The sequence below is a fragment of the Amblyomma americanum genome, chromosome 2 (assembly GCF_052857255.1).
Source record: "Amblyomma americanum isolate KBUSLIRL-KWMA chromosome 2, ASM5285725v1, whole genome shotgun sequence".
Taxonomy (NCBI): domain Eukaryota; kingdom Metazoa; phylum Arthropoda; class Arachnida; order Ixodida; family Ixodidae; genus Amblyomma; species Amblyomma americanum.
In genome coordinates this window covers 202,015,647-202,041,972 of record NC_135498.1, presented here as the reverse complement: position 1 = coordinate 202,041,972, position 26,326 = coordinate 202,015,647, and the positions used below count along the sequence as shown (strand labels likewise).

Below are 26,326 nucleotides of genomic sequence, written 5' to 3'. Positions count from 1 at the left end.
TGTGCCTGAAATCTTTAATGAATTGCCTGATGAACTTTTTGAAGTGACCTCTTTGCGGAACCTGAAGATGCACTTGAAAGCTTTATGTTGACCGTGGTCGCTCTTTATCACGAAAATGCGCGTGATTCTGTTTTGATCTGTTCCCTTTTTGCATACTACTTGTCTTGGAGCTCTATTCGTGAATTTCCTAATAATTTAACTTTAGTGTTCTTTGTAGCGATTAGTGTTTTCTATTGATCTCCTGCCATTTTGTCGCTTTGCTATGACGGCCAGGCCCAGTCCGGCAAGCCTCTTGTTGGCTTTGACGGGCCTGAACCTCATTTGTACTGTATACAAAGTGGCAAAAAGACTTTATCCCCTGGACCTGATGGCATTCCAGCCGCCATAATAAAAGCCTTCAATAGTACCTTCGTCCCTGTTTTAACCACGATATTTAATAACTGTTTGAAAAATTCTGCCTTTCCCCGCGTGTGGAAAACGGCGCGTGTTTTCCCTGTCTTCAAATCAGGAAACAAATCTGATGTTTCGAACTACCGCCCCATTTCTCTTCTTTGTGCAACCTTTCAGCTTTTTCAATTAGCTTTGCACAACGTACTTTCCTTCCACCTCAAACATGTAATCATACATAATCAGCATGGTTTCATAAAGGGTCGCTCTACTACAACTAACCTTGTGACTTTTATGACGTATGAGTCAGCTGAAGTCCTTCAGAGGAGTCAGGTAGACGCTGTGTACTGTGATTTGAGCAAAGCTTTCGACGTTGTTACTCACTCATTACTTCTTCAAAAGCTTCTGCTGCTTGAGATCGACGTTTCAATTGTAGCCCTCCTACGCAACTATCTTCTTGATCGGTCCTGCTTTGTCAGTGTAAATGGACAGACCTCATTTGTTTACACTCCAACCAGCGGAGTTCCTCAGGGCTCGGTATTAGGCCCGCTTCTGTTCTCTGCTTTTATCAATGACGTTTCCTCCGTGGTCAAAAACTCATTTCTCCTTTATGCGGACGATATAAAAATGTTCAAGGCAATACATACTCTTCACGATTGCTTGTCATTGCAATCTGACATATCCGCCTTCTCTGATTGGTGCTTGAAGAATGGGCTCACTCTCAATTCATCTAAAACCAAGGTTGTCTCATTTACGCGTAAAACGCGCAGTCTTCTCTACTCTTATTCTGTGAATGGTAGGCCGCTGCCCAGGGTTGATGAAATTAATGACCTCGGCGTACTTTTCGACCGTAGCCTCAGCTTCTCCTCTCATACAAAACGCATTGCTCTACGGGCTATGCGTACACTCGGCTTCATCTGCAGGCTTTCGAGAGAGTTTCGATCCCCATTTCCTTTCTTAAAGCTCTACCTCTCCATATGCTTGCCGCTTTTGGAATATGCGTCTGTTGTTTGGAACGGCACTTGCCAGTCGAACTGTGAAAAAATCGACAGAGTTCAGCTAAAGTTTTTACGCATATTTCAACATCGGTTTTCTTGCAAAACTTCCAGCTCTCGTCCCAGACGGAGTAACTCACTGCAGCTTCCTTCTCTTAGCTGCCGTTGCGTGAGGGCAGATATAATTTTCTTGTATAAACTTCTTCATGGTCACATTCTATGCCCTCAGCTCCTAGCGCGTATCCTTTTGCGTGTACCGCGAAAGAGCATAAGGGAATTCAGACCATTCCAAGTTTCTGCGCTCCTGCACTCCCTCTCCCCTCTGGACAGAATGCAAAAGTTGTTTAATTCTCTTTGTCCTCACCTAGATATATTCGAAAATTCTCTCCCTTCCTTTATATTGGATGTCCGTGACGTTCCACTTTGAGCACTCTTTTTCTCATACATAACTTCCCCTTTCATGCATTTTGTCTTTACTACACTTGTGCGTTTGCACCGGTATTATATTGTTTTTTCTCTCCTTAATTGTTCATCACGTGTACTTGTTTTCATTAATATTATTTCTTTAATACTGTATACTCACGCCTGATTGTCTGTAACGCGTTCACTAATTACGTTTCTTATTGTGTATGATTGTATTTCTAGCTTGTATTTCAGAGGTTTCATATTCGTTCATATTAGTATTGGCTTTATTCTTGTTTGTATTTTGCTATATGCGGTACTTGGCTGTTATCGGTCGTTCATTCTCTTTGTTTATTGTTTCATTAGTTATTTATATGTCTGTTGCCTGTTCTAGCTGTTTTCATTTACCGCTGTTCTCGCTTTTTTGTTGTTTTCGCTTTTTTGCTTCATGCTTGCTTTCACGCCTAGTTTATATGACTTTTGTTTTTCTATCGCCTTGACTGCTGCATTACCTCCCCTGAGTGTCTTCCTTTGTAGTGAAATTAATTTACATTTTGTGCGTGTGAATGGTGTACCAGCACCAAGACCTTTGGGTTGTTCCTGGGCACCGAAAAATAAAGATTGATTGATTATTATTATTATTATTATTATTATTATTATTAATAATAATAATAATAATAATAATAATAATAATAATAATAATAATAATAATAATAATAATAATAATAATAATAATAATAATAATAATAATAATAATAATAATATCATCATCATCATCAGTCGGCGGCGATTACGTTGCCCAACGTTGACACTCTATTTCAACAGGTAGCGTGTCTTTTTCTTTGCCTGCATTCTTAATTTGAATTTGTTCCCGACTGCCCTCTGTGTACACTCTCTACATGTTACAATGCCTAATGATACTACTGAATGTATTGCTTGCCACAAAGAAGTGCCGGATGATGGCAAGTTCATGACCTGTGCGAATTGTACGCTATCGTACCACTTAGGTCAGACATGTTCCGGAATTGCACCTAGTACCTTTAATACAATGGGCCCAGCAAAAAGGGACGTGTTGGTGTTTAATACATGCAGAGCAGCAAGAAAATGTGCTGGTGGTTCCGCCTCTCAGGTAGATGCTTCCGAGGCTGATGAAGGTGCAGGCGAGGATTCAACTTTGCTTTTGGAGCTGCTCGAGATAAAAAAGAGTCTAGAATATTAACCTGAGCTTAACAAAAGGGTTGATTCATTGCTCCTCTTAAAAGTTGAAGTTGTCAGCTTAACCCGGTCAGTTCATGAGCTCGAGGACTCGGTGCCTTTTATGGCAAAGCAATATGATTCCATTCTTGATGAAATGAAGACCGCCAAGGAACAAGCAACGTCTAGAGATACGGAGATCACCGCCCTCCGAGCAACAATTCAGGCACAAGCCGAACAGCTAGAGCACCTGCAGGTTGACATGAATGAGAGCGAGCAATACAGCCGCATCATGAACTTGGAAATCCATGGTCTCCCAGAAAAAGATAATTAAAATCTGAAGGAAGTGTTTTGTGACATCGCTGAAAAATTACACCTCCAGAATTTTTCTCTGTCGGAGGTTGATGCGATTCATCGTCTGCCGGGCAAACGTGACTCTATTCCGAGGGTCCTTGTGTGCTTCACTTCAACTGCAGCCAGAAACAATCTGTTCAATGCCCGAGGAAAGCTTCTACAACTCTGCGAAGCTAGTTCACTTGAAAAGATATTTTTGAACGAAAACTTGACAAGACTAAACCGTGACCTATTCTGGCGTGCTAGGACTAGAGCAAAGCAAATGGAATACAAGTTTGCCTGGGTGAAGCGTGGCAAGATTTTTGTGCTCTTCTTCGAATAATCAGACATGCAGACTTGGACAACATTGTGTAGCTATTATGGCTAACACGTGCTACCAGCTACCACACTTCCTTTCGTTCAAGGACACCTTTGGTGTGAGCGTTGATAATGATTTCACTATTGTAAATACAAATATCAGGAGCTTCGCAAATACTGGGAAGAATTCAAGCTCGTCGCTACGTCAGGAATTGGATTCGTCGATGTATTTGTGCTGACAGAAATCAATACTTCAGATGCTTGCTTGCGTACATTTTCAGTGCCAGGCTATCAAAGTCGTTTTGTGACAATGCCTCATCGTCGAGGTGCTGGAATCGCCATCTTTGTAAGTGATAATGTTGATGTTTCATTAATGGACGTGAACTTCGCGCATGCAGAATATTTAGCATTGAAGATAACTTGCGGCGCCCGGTGTTTAAGTTTGTTGGCTGTATATCGGCCGCCATGCGCTAGTATCACCCGATTTCTGCTAGAACTCGAAGAAATATTGCACCTCTCGAATTCCGCGGAAGAAATATGTTTAGTGGGCGACTTAAACATGAATACATTGTGCCCTACAATGGGAACCGTTTCCGATTACTTGTCTGTCCTGTCCTCATGTGGTTTAATAAATACGACCACAGGTCCTACTCGTGAAGAAATGGTTAACGATCATCTAACTAGTTCATGTATAGACCACATTGTCTTACGTGCTCCTAACTACTCGTTTGCCTCCTGTGTTATTACAGCGCTTCGCGGATCACTGGTTGCTTCTCGTTCGTCTTCGTCTTTTCCTTTATCACGAAACGCCGTTCCAAATAACCTCACCTATATTACAATAGCTGACCATAGAGTCTTAGATAGCTTAATTAGCAATTTTAACTGGTTTGCAATAACCGAGTCTAATTCACCGGAGAAGGTCTATAGTATCTTCTGCGACCAAATAAGGAAGTTTGAGAACAATTCTAAACGCGTCGTAATAAAAAAGCGCCGAAGAGATTATAACTGGTCGACCCCTGACGTAATGCGTGCCATTTCATACAGAGACATACTTTGGAGACGGTGTAAACGGGTACCAAAAAATCAAGCCTTACGGCTTCAGTATAAAGCCGGAAGAAATAGGGTGGTCACTCTGCTAAGGTCCACGAAGCGCCAGTACTTTTTTCAAGAATTTCGCCAGTCGTCAAGGAATGCCGCTAAAACGTGGTCACTGATAAACCACCTTCGGGGCAAAAATTCTGCAAGTACGTCCCCGCTTTCGTTCTTTCCGGGAGGTTGCATCGAAGTCGCAGATAGTTTTAATCGTTTTTTCGCACTGGCCTAAGAGAAAGCATCTTGCAGTCAGACATACCAATACACGTTGAAAGAATCAAACTCTGCGTCCGCTTTTCTAGCCAGCATTACAAAACAAGAACTGCGTGATATAATCTTTAGCTTCAATCAAAATAAACCTCCTGGTATTGACGGCTGGTCAACAAATTTGCTCCAAAGAAGCTTCGAGGCTTTGTCTGATGTTCTGATTTTCATGCTGAATGGTTTTCTGCGCACTGCATTTTTCCCGGATAACCTTAAAACTGCTTTAGTTAAACCGCTATTTAAAGCAGGACAAAAAGACGAAATGAAAAACTATCGACCCATCTTGATTTTGCCTATACTTTCCCACATAATCGAGAAATTTCTTGTGAGATTCATGTCATCCTCTGTTGAAAAATTTTTCCATTTTGTCAACCCGCCACTTTGGTTTTGTTCCCGGTCGTGTTACTGTACCTCTTCTAAAAGAGTTCTCCGATGAACTTTTTTCAGCTTTCGATCAAAATATGTTTAGTGTTGCTTTATTTTTAGACATTTCTGAAGCTTTTGATACAGTTAATCACGGTATTTTATTCCAAAAACTATACTCCATAGGCTTCAGAGGTCCATTTTACGATGTGCTCAAGAATGACCTTGCCGGTCGTTCACAAGTTGTTTTAGACGGGAGGACAAATGTAAGTAGTCAACTTCCATTGAAGGCCGGCGTTGCACAGGGCTCAATATTATCACCTCTTCTGTTTAATTTGTTCGTTAATGACTTAACTCAAAATATTACCAAAGGTCTAATATTTCAATACTCCGAGGGCACTGTTTTGCTTTCCAAGCACTTTTCTTACAACATGGCCATTACTAATCTGCAGAATAATACACAAAAAACAATGATTTCGTTCAATAATAACTGCTTGGAGGTTAACCCGATTAAAACAAAACTCGTTTGCTTCAAATCCCCGTCAAAACTAACAGCTATGTATGCGCCGGTTTTTCTACAAGTTCACGGCTGTTTTCCGTGTCGGTGCGTGCCAGTCGCCTATGTGAATTCGGTAAAATACTTGGGAGTCTTCTTCGACTGTGATATGTCTTAGCACAGCCAGCTATCACATGTCTGTGATAAGCTTCGGAGCACGGCCTGGTTGTTTTTCCATGTAAAATACATTGTTCCTTTTCACATAAAAAAATATTGCGAGTGCTCTCGTGTAGAGCATTTTCCAATATGGAATTACTGTTTTTTGCTTTTTGCTCCGCGAGATGGCAAAACAGAGTTGACACTTTATTAAGAAACATACTAAGAAACATAGCCTATAACGCCCCCTTCGCTGTGTCTGAAAATATTTTCACAGCCCTTGGTCTTCCATGCTTTCGAACACTCTTCCTACAGACTGTAGGGATACGACATTTCTGGGACAGAAATTTCAAAACACGAAATACAGTTTCCCGACGCCTGCGCAGTTCCATTCGTTTTAAGGTGCCGCGCTCCTCAACAAGGTATGGGGAAGCCGGGCGCTGTGTTTATGTTCCCCAAATTTTTGATGACTTTCCAGAGGAAGTGTTTTCCGCAACATCAAAAAAGTGCTAAAAATCATGGTTCACTCATTGTAACACGGTTGCTATTTGTCTGAAAAATGTTCATGATCAGTCACGAATTGTTAAACTACTGTTGTCTCAACTTAGGGTCCGTGCAGTTTATTTTCATTACTTGTTCGTGATACTTTTCCTAACCTTTTGTACCTTGGTCACTATTCATTTCGTGTTAGTATTGTGTTGATATTAAGTTCATATTTTAAGTTTATATTGCACGTCCGTCTGCCGACTTTGCCGGGCTAAGTCCCTCAAGCCACTAGAGGCCTTGACAGGCCCGATTCATTGCCCTGTACACGTTATGTGCAATAAGAGATGTATTATGATTTTTATTATTATTATCATTATTATTATCATTACTATCATTATCATCATTATCATTATTATTACCATTGTTATCATTGTCGTTATTATCATGATTACCATTATTATCAATATAATCACTAATATTTTTATAATAAGGGCCATTGGTTGCATTGACAGGCCCGTTTCTTGTGCTTTGTATTCTTTTGTGCAATAAATCTATTATTATTATTATTATTATTATTATTATTATTATTATTATTATTATTATTATTATTAATATTATTATTATTATTATTATTATTATTATTATTATTATTATTATTATTATTATTATTATTATTATTATTATTATTATTATTATTATTATTATATGTTATCACTTCTCATAGCAAGCACAAACTGCTCATTTTAAGGGAATTTAATACTCCAGGTATTAACTGGAATACCTTTACATATTCACACAGCAATCATTATGTAGTTAGTAAGTGCAACCGGCTTTTAGATTTCATAGCTTTTAACACCTTGCAGCAACACAATTTAATTGAAAACTGTTGTGGTAATGTTCTTGACATTTGTTTATCTAATTTTGAAAATGTTCGTGTCTCGACATCTGACATCTCACTTACTCGCTGTGACAAATTTCATCCTCCAATTCTAATAACGGCTTCGGTTTCTGTCCCACCTTCTGCTAATTCAAATCGTGCGGGGAATTCCCCCCGTTTCGCTTACGCACTTGGCGACTATGTTGGTCTCTTCGGTTTTTTCTCTTCTGTCGACTGGTCCGTCTTAAACGAAATCAGCGATGTTGACGAACAAGTCAGTCGCTTCACTGAAATAGTTCTCAATGGTATGCGCCAGTACATACCTGTGCACACTCCTACTCGCAGCAAGTTTCCGTTCTGGTTTTCCAAGGAACTTAGAACAGCGCTGAAACTTAAGGAGCGGGCCCACCATAAAGCGAAACGCCCTGGGCTGGATACATGGGCAGATGAATTTCGCCGCTTGCGTTCCCTTTGCAAACGCCTGTACAAGCGTGATCATGAGTCCTATCTTGAATATTTAGAGAATAGTGCCTCTAATCGTCCTACTGAATTCTGGAGATACGTTCGCAAACGCTCGAATAAATCTGATAGTCATATTCACTTAGTTGACTCTCATGGGAATGAAATTCGGAACGTCGCTGACGGCTTTGCTCAACACTTTTCCTCCGTGTACAAATCTCCACGTTGCGATTCCGTATGCCTTCCAGCTGGCGCACCTAATTCCGTTCTTCTTGACGAGAAGTTAGTAAGTGAGAGTCTTAAGTGTTTGAAACCATCTTTGTCCCCTGGACCTGATGGCATTCCAGCCGCCATAATAAAAGCCTTCAATAGTACCTTCGTCCCTGTTTTAACCACGATATTTAATAACTGTTTGAAAAATTCTGCCTTTCCCCGCGTGTGGAAAACGGCGCGTGTTTTCCCTGTCTTCAAATCAGGAAACAAATCTGATGTTTCGAACTACCGCCCCATTTCTCTTCTTTGTGCAACCTCTAAGCTTTTTGAATTAGCTTTGCACAAAGTACTTTCCTTCCACCTCAAACATGTAATCATACATAATCAGCATGGTTTCATAAAAGGTCGTTCTACTACAACTAACCTTGTGACTTTTATGACGTATACATCAGCTGAAGTCCTTCAGAGGAGTCAGGTAGACGCTGTGTACTGTGATTTGAGCAAAGCTTTCGACGTTGTTACTCACTCATTACTTCTTCAAAAGCTTCTGCTGCTTGAGATCGACGTTTCAATTGTAGCCCTCTTACGCAACTATCTTCTTGATCGGTCCTGCTTTGTCAGTGTAAATGGACAGACCTCATTTGTTTACACTCCAACCAGCGGAGTTCCTCAGGGCTCGGTATTAGGCCCGCTTCTGTTCTCTGTTTTTATCAATGACGTTTCCTCCGTGGTCAAAAACTCCTCGTTTCTCCTTTATGCGGACGATATAAAAATGTTCAAGGCAATACATACTCTTCATGATTGCTTGTCATTGCAATCGGACATATCCGCCTTCTCTGATTGGTGCTTGAAGAATGGGCTCACTCTCAATTCATCTAAAACCAAGGTTGTCTCTTTTACGCGTAAAACGCACAGTCTTCTCTACTTTTATTCTGTGAATGGTAGGCCGCTGCCCAGGGTTGATGAAATTAATGACCTCGGCGTACTTTTCGACCGTAGCCTCAGCTTCTCCTCTCATAAAAAACGCATTGCTCTACGGGCTATGCGTACACTCGGCTTCATCTGCAGGCTTTCGAGAGAGTTTCGATCCCAACTCCCTTTCTTAAAGCTCTACCTCTCCATATGCTTGCCGCTTTTGGAATATGCGTCTGTTGTTTGGAGCGGCACTTGCCAGTCGAACTGTGAAAAAATTGACAAAGTTCAGCTAAAGTTTTTACGCATATTTCAACATCGGTTTTCTTGCAAAACTTCTAGCTGTCATCCCAGACGGAGTAACTCACTGCAGCTTCCTTCTCTTAGCTGCCGTCGCGTGAGGGCAGATATAATTTTCTTGTATAAACTTCTTCATGGTCACATTCTATGCCCTCAGCTCCTAGCGCGTTTCCTTTTGCGTGTACCGCGAAAGAGCATAAGGGAATTCAGACCATTCCAAGTTTCTGCGCTCCTGCACTCCCTCTCCCCTCTGGACAGAATGCAAAAGTTGTTTAATGCTCTTTGTCCTCACCTTGATATATTCGAAAATTCTCTCCCTTCCTTTATATTGAATGTCCGTGACGTTCCACTTTGAGCACTTTTTCTCATACATAACTTCCCCTTTCATGCATTTTGTCTTTACTACACTTGTGCGTTTGCACCGGTATTATATTGTTTTTTTCTCTCCTTAATTGTACATCACGTGTACTTGTTTTCATTAATATTATTTCTTTAATAATGTGTACTCACGCCTGATTGTCTGTAACGCGTTCACTAATTACATTTCTTATTGTGTATGATTGTATTTCTAGCTTGTATTTCAGAGATCTCTTATTCGTTCATATTAGTATTGGCTTTATTCTTGTTTGTATTTTGATATATGCTGTACTTGGCTGTTATCGGTCGTTCTTGTGTTCATTCTCTTTGTTTATTGTTTTATTAGTTATTTATATGTCTGTTGCCTGTTCTAGCTGTTTTCATTTACCGCTGTTCTCGCTGTTTCCTTGTTCTCGCTTTTTTGTTTCATGCTTGCTGTCGCGCCTAGTTTATGTGTCTTTTTTTTTCTATCGCCTTGACTGCTGCATTACCTCCCCTGAGTGTCTTCCTTTGTAGTGAAATAAATGTACATTTTGTGCGTGTGAATGGTGTACCAGCACCAAGAACTTTGGGTTGTTCCTGGGCACCGAAAAAATAAAGATTGATTGATTGATTATTATTATTATTATTATTATTATTATTATTATTATTATTATTATTATTATTATTATTATTATTATTATTATTATTATTATTAAAGTTCTTAGTTTTTATGGCGCAAGGGCATCTGTGGCCAAAGAGCGCCATGACACAAGGTATTTTCTTTTTCTCAACGTGGGCTCAAAGACCCATTTCTCAAGCATTTCACCCTATATAAGCCGAGCACCAGGCCAGGGGAAAGCTTGTACCCATTTTATCATCGGTGGGTACCCGGCGGCACTGGGGATCGAACCCCGCACCTCCCGCATGCGAGGCGGATGCTACCACTTGTCCACTGCTGCGGTGCACAAAAAGAACAGAAATAATCGCAAAAGTACAGCAACTGGAAAAAAAAAAGCTGTACGGCGGGGGTTTATTGAAAAGGACTGGGCGGACGAGAGCAGCGGCGAGAACAAACCAGGTCGGAGCGCAGACACTCGTGGCGATAGCAATACGGCTGACGCGCAGGACCATCTTCTTCGTTGTCATGAGTCATCTGCTTTCTTTGTCATCTTCTTCTTTACAATCCCCCCCAGGGAAAAGAGGAGCCATCCTGGTGACTTACGGCGACTGTAAGATGGAGGGGTTGTAGTAAGGCTTGAGACGCTGGATGCGAACAGTCTCGCGGCCGCGGCGGCGGAGTATCGGAAGACGGCATGAGGGAGGAGTTCGACGACGTAATTCGCAGATGTGCGCTCCAGGACACAGTAGGGTCCGTGATACTTGGCGAGAAATTTCGAGGACAGTCCAGGAGTACATGATGGTATCCAGAGCCACACAAGCGTACCAGGAGAGAAGTGTGATGGGAGCGTTGTCGGGGCGGAAATTCTGGAGATTCTGGGTGTCAGTCGTGAGTGACGGGCGATTTGGTGAAAATCTTCTGCGTGTTGCGCGGCTTCGGAAACAGGGGTATATTCGGAGGCGTCAGGTTGGTAAGGCAGAATGGTGCCTATTGTAGCAGATGGATGACGGCCGTAAAGAAGAAAGAAGGAAGAGAAGCCAGTAGTGGACTGCTGGGCGATGTTGCAGGCAAAAGTCACATAAGGAAGGATGAGATCACAATTCGAGTGGTTGGATGCGACATACATAGAGAGCATGTCCCTGAGGGTACGGTTAAATCACTCGGTGAGGCCGTTGGTCTGCGGATGATAGGCGGAGGTGGTTCGATGTATTATGTTGCACAGGCGGAGCAGGGCTGTGACGACATCGGGAAAAAGGCGCGTCCGCGGTCGCTAAGCAGTTCACGAGGTGCACCGTGACGAAGGACGAAACGTTGCAAAAGGAAGGAGGCAACGCCTGTCGCTGTGGCAGACGGAAGGGCGGCGGTTTCGGCATACTTCGTGAGATGATCAACCGAAACGATAGCCCAATGGTTGCCGGCCGCAGTGTACGGAAGCGGGCCGTAGACATCAATGCCGACATGGTCAAAAGGGCATATTGGCCAGTGGAGCAGCTGAAACTCTCTAGCAGAACAATGAGGAGATGCCTTGCGACGTTGACAGGTGAGACAGGAGCGTACTACGTATTTCAGTACGAAGGTGTACATGCCGCGCCAGTAATAGCGCCGCCAGATGCGGTTGTATTTCTTGAAAACCACCGCGTGACCGCATTGTAGGTCAGCGTGGAAATAGGCTCATATGTGCGTGCGCAGGTGGCGAGGAATAACGAGTAACCACTTGCGGCCGTCGGTGCTGTAGGTCCGGTGATAGAGGAGGTTATCACGAATCACGAAATGGGAAGCAAAGCGGCGCAGAGCACAGGATGGAGAAGAAGCCATGGGGTTGGAGAGAAAGTCGAGAGGAGAAGCAATCCAGGGGCCGGTACGTTGCGCTGAGGGCGTGTCGCTTATATGAAGCGACGACAGGGAGGCGTCAGAGGTGGAAAGGCTGGCGACCTCGGCTGGAAGTGGGCAGCGGGACAGGGCATCAGCGTCTTGATGCTTGCGGCCGGAGGGATAGACCACGCGGATGTCATATTCTTGCAGACGAAGAGCCCACCTGGCAAGGCGGCCGGATGGGTCTTTCAAGGAGGAAAGCCAACAAAGCGCATGATGGTCCGTCACAACGTCAAAAGAGCGTCCATAGAGGTACGGGCGGAATGCCCAACTACTTGAGGGCTTAATGACGCCGTTTTGAAGCATTCGGTCGACTTGCTTTCTATCTCAATCTTATCCATTTTTTGTAAACACCTGCTCGCAGTGGTACTTGTGTGCTTTTTTGTTTTTCAACCCGCCACTGTAATGCCAGACAATTGCGCTGTGGGTGTGATGATAAATAAATAAGACATCTCTTGTCTCATTTCATCGTCGTCAGTCGCATCATCTATGGAATAACAGCATATTCGGTAAAGCGATAGCACACGCATCATCATACAAATACCTAAGAGTCAGCAAAACACATGACCTGACTAGGACTTCCCGCATTATAAATATAACAAATGATGCTAACCGTGTTTTTGGCGGCCTAAAATACAACATACGGCTTGCATGATGGTCCGTCACAACGTCAAAAGAGCGTCCATAGAGGTACGGGCGGAATGCCCAACTACTTGAGGGCTTAATGACGCCGTTTTGAAGCATTCGGTCGACTTGCTTTCTATCTCAATCTTATCCATTTTTTGTAAACACCTGCTCGCAGTGGTACTTGTGTGCTTTTTTGTTTTTCAACCCGCCACTGTAATGCCAGACAATTGCGCTGTGGGTGTGATGATAAATAAATAAGACATCTCTTGTCTCATTTCATCGTCGTCAGTCGCATCATCTATGGAATAACAGCATATTCGGTAAAGCGATAGCACACGCATCATCATACAAATACCTAAGAGTCAGCAAAACACATGACCTGACTAGGACTTCCCGCATTATAAATATAACAAATGATGCTAACCGTGTTTTTGGCGGCCTAAAATACAACATACGGCTTGCTCCGCCCTCACTTAAACTAACCGCTTATTTAACTTTAGTCCGGCCGGAACTTGAATATGTATCTGCTTCTGGGACCTCCCTCAAGTCAACCTTACCAAAGCCCTGGAATCCGCCCAGAACCTGACGGTGAGTGTCATATATTCAGATTTTTCTCACCACACCAGCGTTACACCACTACAATCTCGAGCTAATCTCCCCTGCCCTAACTTAAAGATGACTATGCTTTGCATTTATCATAAATTGTACTGTTCATCCCACAGCACTAACATCATCACCCCAGCCCACCATCACTCACGCCGCATTTCCTACGCGAAAGATGCGCATCCTCCTCGATCCTCCACCTCTGCCCATCTCAAGTCATTCTTCAGCCAGACTGGCAGTGAGTAGAACTTTCCAATGGAAACAGTTGTACATAGCACCCCTGAACGCTTCAAGGCATCAATCGAAGAACTAATTACTTAATACATATCTGAGCCCACCCCCCATATAATGCCCCTTTCCTGGCTCGATGTACAGATTATTAAATAAATATCGGTTGGCATGCAAAGTAGGAGCGCTTTTCCGGTCTTGTACTGAGCTCGGGCAGACGCGGACGGCACGGTGCGAATGGAGCGTTCGATCTGAGGAGGAGTGCCGAGGCGCGGGAGGTGAAATTCTAGCGGGGAAACGTTCTGGAGCAGAGACCTAAATCGTCCAACCTGGTACGACAGAAACCGTGCAGGAGCCTTCTAATGCGCGTTATTATTGGGATTTGGTCATTACTGCTGTCAAGATGGCAAGATGGCAAGATACAAGATGGCAGTAGCTATATTTGCTACATACTTGGCAGCGTGGCGCAATCCGGTACACTGAAGAAATGGTTCATGAGCATTCAAACGCCATCGTTTATTAGCGCACCCAGCTATTATTTCGTTCTTGCTGTTTATTTATTTAAACAGCAAGGACCTAGATAGAGGGCAAAAGACTGATGAACTCTGCCCGACGAGGCTCACGTATTCGATATACTCCTTAGGGCATGCAACGAAAGAAGTAAAACATCACACAATATCTTTTCATGCTGAATAGACAACATACACAGTGAAAACATTTGAGGGAAAGGGGTGACAAGCATACATGTGCAGTTAAAAAACAAAAGAGGACGTTTAGAATGCAAACTTTGAATGAGCAAGGAAGGACCATTGGCACAATTAATACAACATCAGGGATATAATAATTGTCTGCTGAACCTAATAATCTTGCATACAAGAGAGAAGGAAAGTTTTACCCTTATCTCAAAAGCATTCTGTACGATGCATTTCAACATATATTATAAGGCCTGTGTAGGTTACCTTAGACTGATGTTGTTCCACAGTTGGTTCGCACAAACGGAATTTTGTATTTTTTATATCTCAATTCATGACGATTACTACCACAATGCAAACAAAGATATTTAGGAGGATTAAGTTTGTTTAAAATATAGGTAAGAACTTTTAACTGACATAACCGATCAACTTTAGGAATGAGTGTTCCAAAAAGTGCAAACCTGTGTAAAAAAGTATGATTAATTTTTTATGTATCGCACCGACTTTTTCTAAACCTTATCAGCTTCACAGAATTAATTTTCGCTGTATATCCGTACAGTCTCAAAGAGTATTGAAGACGGGAATTAATTAGCGTATTGTATAGTTTCCACTTCATTTCAGCCATTTAGAAACCAAAGTTCCAATTTTATTCCAGAATTATTTATTTATTTATTTATTTATTTATTTGGTTTTGTTTTTGTTTGATTGTTTGATTGTCAACCCTCGTGCGAGAACCCTTACAAAGAGTATATTAAAAAATGTTTAGAAAAACAGTATTACTCACAAGCAGTGAATACATAAGCATGGAACGGTACATTCAGTCAAGCATCAAATGGCACTTTCAAGAAGAAGGTTATCCAGAGATCTTTGGAATTAATGCAGATCAATCTGTTCCACAACGCTCAATGGCAAGTCATTCCACATTTCAGTTACATGGGGGAAGAAGGAATATCTGAAAGTTTCACTACGGGCGAAGTACGGCTGAATTATCCGACCATGATTTGCTCTAGATTTGTTCCGGTGTTTTTATGTGTGTTTCCTTCTGAGTATTTATCTGTCTTTGGAGCACCGGGATTAATAGCTTCAGCCGTTTTTTTTTCTACGGGTTTCTAATAAATCCAATTTACAGAAAGAGAGCATATCTGCAACTGAGTCTGTCCTTCGATATCGGCAGCAAATAAACCGTACTGCGTACCTCTCAACTCTTTGTAATTGTTTCTTTATATAATTCTATTTAGGACTCCATACTACTGACGCATACTCAAGGACTGGCCTCATAAAAGCTTTATATGCAATTAGTCTTACATCCCGTATAGCATGCTCCAATTTTTTCTCAAGAAACGTAACCTCTCGTAAGCTTTAGAACAAACCTCTTTTATATGTGTGCCCAATTTAAATTTTGTGTTATTGCCATTCCTAGATACTGAAACTGAAAAAATATGCAGAGTGATCTAGAAATATTCGCATGAGTATTGTTAACGACCAACTCAAGCGCCCATCAAAAAGGACGAGCAAAAATTTGCTCTCAGTTCCACGGTGAGTGGTGCCGTTCTGGCGCTTTCACCACACCAGCCACAAACAACAGCGCTGGTCGTCCTGGCGACAGCTGCGGCTCGAGGCCCATCTTTAGGCGTAATGTTAGTTTCCCATGTATGAAAGGGGAGATTAAGGCCAATTTGCTCCCTTTAAATCTTCATTCAATAATTCTTTCTGGCTTTGGCGACGTTCGCTCCGCCGCTAAAACTGTATTTATTGCGGAGAATATTAGATATCAAAATTGAACATTTTTCATGCCGCCGTTCGATTCAAACTCGCACCGTCAAAGCGAAAAAGGCCTCCGCTCTTATCACAGCTTGCAAACTAATGGTGGTGTCAGTGTTGCCAGATTGGGCTATATGTAGCCAAATCGGGCTAGTAAAAATTTTTCCTGGCTGCTTTTTAGACGGTTTGGCGTTGTGGCTATTATTGGGCAATACGCTCCCAGAATATCTTATTGGTAAGCAAAACGTGTTTCAAGGAGTGCTCTACGTTTGCTCAGCTGTTGATGCAGTTTTTTTTTTAAGCGAAAGCTTCACTACGCTACGTTTTCAAGAGGGCAGCGTCAGTGCAGTCTCGTGACAGGTGTCACGTGACAGGTCATGTGACCTACGGTCGTCATCACAATCTGCCCGCCGTGGCAGGTGGCAACTGCCCCATCGGGCATTTCATCGACAATTTACAGACAATCCGTTCGGAAGTGTGTTTGGCGTTTGAGAATATAGCCATGCCAAGGAAGCTTACGCCTCCCATCAGGGTTAGCCAAAGTTCAAACCACACCTAATTTTTTTTGTTTTGCTTGCTCGCTTTACTTCCGTACATGACAACTATAAAAACTGCAGGTGTCTGAGTAAAAAGCCCTTGTTCACAGAGTGCGTTTTCTCCTTCTGATCTGCCCACAAAACGTATTTTAGTAGAAGATTGGCCCACCACTGCATTCTTTTCCGGGAAGGAGAGGGGCGATTCCCCTTAATGTGCGTGAACATGAACCCGGGGCAGTTGCCGCCAGCTTTCGAGATCACGCTCAGAGCGCAGTTGTCGAAATGAGACATTGGTGCCTTCCGTTCACCAGTACTTGCCTCCACTTGCTCGTCGCGTTCGCAGCCCTGCCCTGAGCACACGAGGGGAGACCGCGAGGTGCGAAGCGCCAAATGTCCTACATTTCTGGCCACCTGACGTGGCTGCACCCGCACAAACGCTGCACCAACGCTCCTTCTGCACCTGTCGGTCACTTGTCGTCGGTGCCAGTGCCAAACGCTGGGCAGATAACCACAAGAAACTAAGCGCGCGTACTTTAGAACCACGTGCGATGTGGCTTAAAGCAGTATGATGGGTGCTGCAGAAATTTTAAGGCAAGCACGTTCTTCTTGGAAAGATTGAAAAGCGCAGTCACGTAAGTCTAGTGATGTTATTGAAGGATATCAACTGGCTCATCTGTGATATGCTTCACTTTTTGCTGTGTCACGTGATCTGTTTGGTTTATCGGTTTTACAGTTTAAATTGGAAAAAAAATGTTCGTATCACTTTCCAACGGCGGATGTGACGAAAATTTTTTAACCAAAACGTTGGCTATTTTTTGGCTCTTAACTGTCTTGGCCTAGTTGCATGGTTGGCTATTTTTGGGCTACAATTTTTGAATATTTTGGCTATGCCGCTCCGCGCCATCTGGCAACACTGGGTGGTGTGTATTGTCTTGTCTTAGGGACTGTGCGTACAATCTGCTTTTACGTTCTCTTGTGAAAGTGCGGCCGGTCCTGACGACAAATGTATTTATTTTTTACCTTTCCTAGCTTCGTTTTCTGTGAAAGCAGCCTTAGCGAGAGAGAAAGAGATAAGAAGAAGTGAGGCAGCGATGTTAACCAGAAGGGTGTTCCGGTTGGCTACATTGCTCTGGGGAGGAAGGATCAAAGGACAGAAAAGGAAAAGAGATGGGGCGAGAAGCACAGTCAAAGCTTGACATTCATTCGAGTTCACTTTGACCGTGGTCTCTCATCAACGCATTTCTCACAGATATTTAACCGTCGTACTTGGCGGCGATGTTGGCACCAAAGTTGCCGCGATTTCTATCGATTTCTTGATAGTGTTTGACGGAGGCTGTCCAAAATCGGAGGTAGAAGCATTCAATGCTTGCTCACGAAGCAGTTCGTCCGAAGAGTGAAGTGCTACCCGTGGGTTGCTCGAGTTTACGGAAGCGCGTTTTTCAACCACCGCCGCCTCAATTGAGTCCCGTATGCGGTTTACATGGCACATAACCAGCGACATCCCCATTAAAAACCAGGGAAGTAGCCACATTAACCTACGTTAAAAGCACAGCTCTAATGATTAGCTGCGGCCTCCCTTAGCACTCACCCAATCCGGCTGAGAGAAGTTGCAGGCTGTTTCGTACTTGTCGCAGAACTTCTCCTTGCTGATCCTGCGAGAGAAAAGGTGCGAAGGCATCGTGCGTTGGCATCCCATCGCGCCGCCGGTACATGTAAACTGTTTTTAAGTCACCAGAGACTTACCCATGACTGCATTAAAACAAGCTTCCCCTCTTCTCTGGCTCGAAGCCCCTACAGTCTCAGTGAAATGCCTGAGTTCAAGGGCTCAGTTTTCGGTTACTCCAAGCATTCGCATAATGTCCGGAATTGATCATGCGCAGGACGTTTGATTTGGCTCAGTTAGCAAATTCAATGCTAATAGAAAATAAAAGCGCAAGAAAAAAAGGAGACGGAAAACAGAGACATACAAAGCACTTAACGGCATCCACGATCTCACTGTGCGTAAATGTGAGATATATCCACGGGTGACAACACACCTCAGTGAAGTACTTTGCTGAGCTTGTCGGCTCCAATCAACCGTTTCGCGGTGTCCTTCGCATGAAAACGACGAACAAGCACAAAATTATTTTTTGAAGATGACCAGTTGCCATATTTTGTAATGTGACACTAGGTTGTATAAGACGGTTCATGCACAGCTTCTGCACTCATGGTATGATCACGTTTCACGTGACACTCGCAGTTATGCAGTACGTAATACGTCCGCCCCAATGGACGATGGTGAATGCTCTTGAGGTTAAGCTACACGCAACATCAATACCCCCGAAAGTAGGGCAGCCGCCGCCGTAGCTCAGTTGGTAGAGCATCGTGCGTGAAATTCGAGATAGTGAGTTCAGATAGCACTGGTAGTATGTGGTTGCTTTTTATATACTTTCTAATCAAATATCTTTCAGCCATAAATATTTACGCTATTAACATCCCATTATTCAGCACACCAAAACTAAGAAAAAAGAGAGGAACACTTCCCTATGCTTTCTTTGGTTTCGGTGACTGTCGGCTTTTTTTATAAGAGATGAGAGGCAGGAAACTGGCAGCCGATAAGTGGGCGCAAAAAATGCATAACCAAGGTGTGCAGATAAAACCCCAAGGAGGCGGTAAGTGTTCATGAAACGCACATGAGAAAAAGAAGTAAAAACAAAGTTACAGAAGATAATTACAGCGCAGCAAAAGCCATGTCCACAAGCAAACAGAGCCCAAATAGATATATAAACGTAAACATGCACAAAGTGCTAAAAATTTATTAAAATGAAAACAAATTGAAAGACGCAACCCTGGAATTAATGGTCTAACGGTAAGAAGAAAAACAAAAAGCGATAAATAATTTCATGACTGTGCCGGTACAGACCCTGAGACAAAAATTTAAGAACTAGTACAGCTAAAATAGCAAAATCAGGACGAAGCCTTAACCAGAACGAGGTATGGGTATTAAATATACACAACACCGTGGGTATCGTTTCCTTGTTGATGGTTACCTTAGCACAACGAAGCCTAAAGAACTACTCAGTGCAGCTCAGAGAAATCTCATTCAGCTTTCTTTTAAGCCCAGTAGATTTTTGTTCGTTTTCAGAAAACGTAACGAAGGCAGGCAAGTCAAACAAAATTACGGTTTTAGGCACTCCGTATTTTGCTTCCTCCGCAAGTAACAATTCTGACATTAACAATGCATACCAGTGGAAAGCAAGTACATTGATCTTACAAATGAGCTAAATTTGTTGTGCAGCACAGCCGGATTTATTTTTTTCTCACTATATTCGTGTTACCCCAGCATTACCGCAGTAGCAAGCAAGTAAAACTTTATTATTCATTCCGACAGGAACGAAAAGAAGAGAAAAGAAAGACTATATACAAACATATTGGCATGAAGAGTTCCTTTTCACAGACATGAAATCACTCCATGGCAGGTCACAGCCAAAGTTCACAGGTAAATAATATTCTTTTACACACAAACAATATTGTTGAATAACAATGCCGGAAGGCTAGAACGTTATCCAGTGAGGGTAGTTAAGCAGTGCTGTTCTGGAAACTAGAGGCTAATAAATACAATGTCATGGGGCTTCGTAATGTTATAACAACAGATAAGGCGTATACAGTGCTAAAGGGCGGCCGCGTACTAAAACTATCATGAATGAGCGGACAGACTCAAGAACCACGTGTGGAATTCCTCATCAATCAGGATACCGCTGGCTGCATAGAGGAATTCATTAGTATTATTAACAAGGTGGCAGTTCTCGTAATTAAGCTTAATAAAAAGTTATACCTGAAGGTTGGTACAGGCCTACATGCCTACATTCACTCATAATGACCACAATGGACACTGTAATAAAGGGTGATTTCAATGCCAAGGTAGGCAAGAAGCAGGCTGGACTCCAGGCAGTGGTCGGCAATGACAAGAGCTTCAGAAATCGTCGTGGAGAGTTATTATTAGAGCTCGTAGAAAGAAACAATTTACAGATCATAAACATCTTCTTTTGCAAACGGAACAGTTGGACGTGGAGGTTTGAGGACCCCAATGGTGAGACCAAAATTGAAATAGACTTCATACTAAGCGCTCATCCTGGCATAGTGAAAGACACGCAGGTCCTTGGAAAGATGGGTTGTAGCCACCACATGACGGCAAAAGTCTCGAATTAGCTTAGATGTGAAGAGGGAAAGGAAGAAACAAGTGAAGCGGCAGCTCATCAACGAGTTAGCGGTAAGAGGGAAGTAGGGGAATTCAGGATTTCGTTGCAGAACAGACATTCGGCTCTGAGGAAGACGATCTTAATGTTGAAACAATGAAAGATAATATCACCGCTATCATTACGGAGTGCGTAGTAGAAGTATTCAGAGAGGTACTAAGAGGCTTGAATGGAAAACAGTTAACGGTTAGAGCTGATGAAGAATATCTTACTAATCTGCGATTCGCTGATGATATTGCGTTGCTAAGTCACTCAGGGGTCGAATTGCTAAGCGTGATCAATGACAGACAGGCACAGCAGAGCGCTGGGTCGGAAAATTCATGTGCAGAAAACCAAAGTAATGTTCAACAGCCTCGCATGATGCAGCAACTAAGAAATGGTGGTGAGACTCTGGAAGGGGAAAGGGAATACGTCTACTTAGGGCAGGTAGTGACCGCAGATCCTGATCACGAGGGTGAAATAACTAGAAGAATGAGAATGGGGTGCAGCGCATTTGGCCCGCCTGCCCTAAGGGCTCGGCTGCCCTACAACAATACCAGGGACCCTGTTTGGACTGCCCCGATAATTGCGAGCCATCACTAGGTCAGCGACTGCTATGTCACGATCACGACGTGGGTGAGCCACAGATTGCTTGAACTGATTATATGCAACCCTTCCTCCCACCACTGGCTTGACAACATCGAGTCGATTTCGCAGGCGTCATGCTAGTAACAAGTTGGCTGGTGACTCAGTTGTAGCATGAGATGAGTTGCGATAGGTAAGCAAAAACTTGTGAAGCCTCAGATGTAATGTGTCCTCTCCGCTAGACTTACGAAGAGCGTTCTTAAATGTCTGAATAAAACGCTCTGCAAGCCCGTTTGAGCTGGGATCATACGGTGCTGTAAGCGCGTGACGACAGCCCAATTCTGTTACAAAAAGCTTGAACTCTTCGGAAGTCAACTGTTGGCCGTTATCAGTGACAATGGTTTCCGGGAACCCAGTCCGCGCAAACAGCTCTCTCAATTTGTAAACTGTAGCATCCGACGTAGTCAAGCTCTCAAGAAACACTTCGGGCCACTTGGTGTGCGCGTCCACGACTACAAGAAATATTGCCAACAAAAAGGGGCCAGCGAAATCTATAAGTACAGGGGTAGTCAAAAAATCCCAGGCCGCTCCGAACGGCCGCGGAGCGGCTCCTCTCCGCTATCGGGGCGCTGTTATCGCACGCTTGTCTCGCCGCGCTTGTGTTTCCAGGGTATGCGCAGAGAGGGAGTGATGCCCCCTCTCTCTCGCTCTCCTCGACAACAAAGCGGTGAAAAAATGGCCTGGCTTAGCTTATGGTTAAGCCTAGGATGCGAAGCATACGTCGCTTGGCAAGCCGTACTTCTCGTTCTTCTCCCGTTTCCGTGGCTCTTTGTAACTTGCGCTTTGCGGTCTGGCGAGCCGCCCTCTCCATGGCCGACATCTCGCTGCTCAACTGACTCAACGAGTGCGTCGCCTTTTATACAATTGCGTGACGTCAGTTTCTCCTAGCGGTAGGAGCGGGAGTTAGGCCGCCGGCGGAGTCTGCGCGTCCGCAAGCGAGCGCACGAGTTGAGCCCCAGCTTTCACAGCTGTTGTGACGTCATATTACGTGGTGCGCCGATGTAGGTCAAGTGGTAGCTACGACGCCGCGCGCGGCGCAGCAAGGAAGAGCTCGGTTGTGCGGCTAGTATGCTTCGCATAAAAATAGTGCGGCGTACGCCTGCAGCGTTCGCTCTTCGTTCTCCGTATTCGGCTGTGGTGCAGCGCGTCGCGGTGCAGACCACCATTAGCATAAAGTGACGCACTATGCTGGCGGCCGTATCTAGTATGACTTCGTGTGCTTCTTCCTACGTTTCGGTTTCCTGGCGTACGATATAGTGCATTTACCTTCACCTACGCCAGGAGACCGAAACGTAGGAAGAAGCAGACGAAGTCATACTAAATACGGCCGCCAGCATAGTGCGTTACATCATGCGAATGCTCGTCTGCACTGCGACGCGCTGCACCACAGCCGAATACGGAGAGCGAAGAGCGAACGCTGAAGGCGTACGCCGCACTATTTTTTTCATTGCTTCGTTATCGAGGAGAGCGAGAGAGAGGGGGCATCACCCCCTCTCTGCGCATACCCTGGAAACACAAGCGCGGCGAGACAAGCGTGCGATAACAGCGCCCCGATAGCGGAGAGGAGCCGCTACGCGGCCGTTCGGAGCGGCCTGGGATATTTTGACTACCCCTGTACGCGCTGCCATGGTGCTGTCGGCCAAGACCAAGGATGTAGGGGCGCTTCGCACGGCTCGCAACGTTGTTTTTGACAACTTACGCAGACCTTGACACTACGCTCGAGGTGCGCCTCGATGTACGGCCACCACACGCAGCTGCGCGCCAGTTGCTTGCTGCGCACGATGCCCGGGGTCGAGCAGCATGTTGCTCAACTTTGCTGGCACGATCACTCGCATCCCGAACATGATGCAGCCTTGGTGAACTGTGAGCTCGTTGCGTCTCTCAAAAAACGCTTCAAATCTTTTTCAGTCACAGACGCCGGCCACTCCACATTTATGAAATCTAACACTTTACAGAGCAAGGGGTCCTGAGCAGTTCGAGCAATGTCCTGGCTGGAAACTTGCATTGATTGCAACCGCAAAGAATAAAAAGTTTCCCCTCTTTCTTGGGTTTTGTCTTTCCCCACTGATAGCCGCAGGCGCGAACAGAAATCGGCTTCACCATTCTCGCTTGACCTTCTGAAGATAAGCGAACACGGGTAAGCTGACAATGTGACAGCCCAGCGCTGCCAACGCGCTGCTGCGATAGTCGAAACGCCGGTTGTTGGACCCAAGATTGTGTGAAGGGGTTTATGGTCGGTGACTAAGGTGAACGAACGGCCGTAAACGTAGAAATGAAACTTAACCCCAACTATTATCGCAAGGGCCTCTCTCTCAAGCTGGCTGTATTTTCTTTCGGCATCGGTCAAGGTACGCGATGCGAAAGCGATTGGCTTTGTGCTACCATCATCTAAAACACGAGAAAGAACCACGCCTAAACCATAGTGCGATGAGTCGCATGATAGCTGCAATCGTTTGCACCGGTTGTAATGCGCCAATGTCGGCGTAGAGGCTGGCAAGCTCTTCATCTTGGTGAACGCTGCCTGGCAACGCTCATCCCAGCACCACGGGGGTTTTTACGTAGCAACCTGAAAAATGGTTGCGCCACCATTTCTAGGTTAGGAAGAAACTTGCCGTAGAAATTGACGATTCCCAGGAACGACTGCAGCTGCTGCCTGTCTTTAGGGGATGGTGTATTTAGGAGTGCGTCAACCTTCTCCGTCGTTGCCGACATACCCTGTGCGCAGATTCTGTGTCCGAGGTAGCGAAGCTCCTGTTGGAAAAACGAACACTTCTCTTTCTTGACCCGAACGCCTCTTTGAAGAAGTCGTTTTAACGCAGCTTCCAGATTGGTGAAATGCTCTTCGTCATTTTTACAAGTGAGCAGAATGTCGTCTAGGTAGCAACAAACCCCGTGTAAGCCCTTCAGCATGATGTCAATTATTCTTTGAAAAATCCCAGGTGCGGACGAAATTCCAAGCGCGAGTCGATTAACAATAAACAATCCTTTCTGCGTATTCAACGTAAGGTATTGTTTTGATGACTCATACATGACCACTTGCTGATAAGCCCGGTTGAGATGAATCGTCCAGAAATGCTTACCTCCCGACAAGGCTGCGAACAGGTCGTCTACCTTTGGTAATGGGTAGCGGTCGACGTCAATTAGGCACGGGTTAATTGGTCGTCTTGTAGTCGCCGACAATCCGTATGCTACCATATTGCTTGATTACGGGTACCACAAGCGTAGTGTATTTTGACGTTGTAACCGGCGATATAATTCACATTTGTTCCATTTTAGCCAATTCAGCGTCGAAATCTTTTTGCAACGCGAACGGAACATTCCTGGCCTTTAGGAATCTCGCCTTCATATCAGGTTTCAGATAAAGTTCGGCGCGCTCTTCCGTTATCGTGCCTAGCTCGTCTTTGAAAAGGGGTTGATACTTCGCCAGCAATGCGTCAAGCCTCTTTTTTACGCTGATGCGAGCAGGAGTGTCTGACCTTGTATTGTTCAGGTTCCACATTTTAGCACACTCCAGCAGGACGGCGTGCAGCCACCCCCGGCCCAGTAGAGGTGGTCCCTTGTGGTCTACGACGTTGAGTGGAAGAACTGCAGTATGGTCGCCGTGCTGCTCGTTGACCGAAGAGACCCCCTGGGGTCCTACCAGTGCTCCTGTGTAGGTACGAAGTTTAACTGTAGTAGGCTCCAGTACGGCAGAAGGATAGAGCTGACGGAACTGCGTCTTTGACATGACGGAAACAGCCGAGCCCGTGTCTAGCTCCATGTTCATCAAGACGCCGTCGATGGTCATCTGTACGGTGGCAGGGTCGCTCTGAGCTGCCGACACGCCGTTTAGACAGAGGGTCGAAGCTTTCTTCGACACAACCGTCAGCATCTTCACATTCCTTTTCATCTGCTTTTTCTTAGAAAAAGTCTTACCACTGCATCGGCAGGCTCCATGGATAGGACCTTTTTTATTGCAACTGAAACAGGTTGCGTCCAAGTAAGGGCATGCTTCACTCCTGTGTTTCGGTGAGCCACAGCGAAAACAGCTTTTGCATGTTTTCTCCGCCTCAGCTTGCACCTTGTGCACATCGCCGACTGCGGCGGCGGTGCCGCGTGCCTCAGCAGCACTCTTCTTAGCCGCTTCATTGCAAGAGCCCGCTCCACCGCTTTCTGAAACGTAAGCTTGCTATCTTCCGTCAAAAGCACTCGCTGAATATCTTCTCGTAACAAGCCGCACACGAAGCGGTCCCGAAGACACTCGTCAAGGGCGCTTCCAAACTCACACGTTTGCAACAGTTTACGAAGCTCGGCTCCGTAACTAGATAAGGACTCGCCTTCTCGTTGACACCTGCGGTGAACCTTGGCCCGTTCTCCAATGACGGACGGCTTCGGGGACAAGTGGTCACTCAAAATGTTCTTGGTGTCTTCGAAAGTCTTCGTAAAAGGCAGTTCTGGAGCAGTTAATGACTTCAACATCCCGTAGGTCTTCGGACCGATAATGCTCAAAGAGGCGTGTACCTTGACGCTGTCGGGTACTCCGTTGACAATCAGGAACGACGTAAGCCGCTCTTCGTACGAAGCCCAATCGCTGGCGGACTCGTGGAAGTGTTCCAGCTGGCCCAGTCGCACACGAAAGTGCGTCACTGCTGCCTCGGCCCCAGTCATGACGACAGTCACAGGCTCCGCACACTGCAAAAAGTCAGTTTTCTTCACCGAGCAAATTTCGGAAACACTTGCCTTCCAAACCCGCGCCTCCTCTATTTTTACAATGCCAGCCGCATCACCCGCTTCGCAATGGGAGCCGCCAATAGGCCTCACTTCAGTTGTCGCGCTGCGGCGCTACCAGGATGGTTGTCATGCTTGCCAACGGTCGCGCGGGGGCTGGCGTTATCTCTCCTACTCCTATACTACAGACCTACCCCACGCGTCTGTCAGATTCCTGCTTCGTACCGCTTCTTGCG

At 44.8% G+C, this 26,326-nt stretch overlaps 1 protein-coding gene across 1 annotated transcript in view; it reads right to left on the bottom strand.

The window, feature by feature from the left end:
* LOC144120335 (uncharacterized) overlaps nucleotides 1-26,030 on the bottom strand; it is a 210,745-nt gene extending 184,715 nt beyond the window's left edge. Inside the window, exons 1-3 of the mRNA XM_077652708.1 lie at nucleotides 25,444-26,030; nucleotides 24,860-25,342; nucleotides 18,113-18,176 (exon numbers count right to left, since the gene is read on the bottom strand). Of these exons, the coding sequence (XP_077508834.1) occupies nucleotides 18,113-18,176; nucleotides 24,860-25,342; nucleotides 25,444-26,030 (1,134 nt within the window). The remainder of the gene's footprint in view (nucleotides 1-18,112; nucleotides 18,177-24,859; nucleotides 25,343-25,443) is intronic.
* Nucleotides 26,031-26,326: the final 296 nt, after the last annotated feature.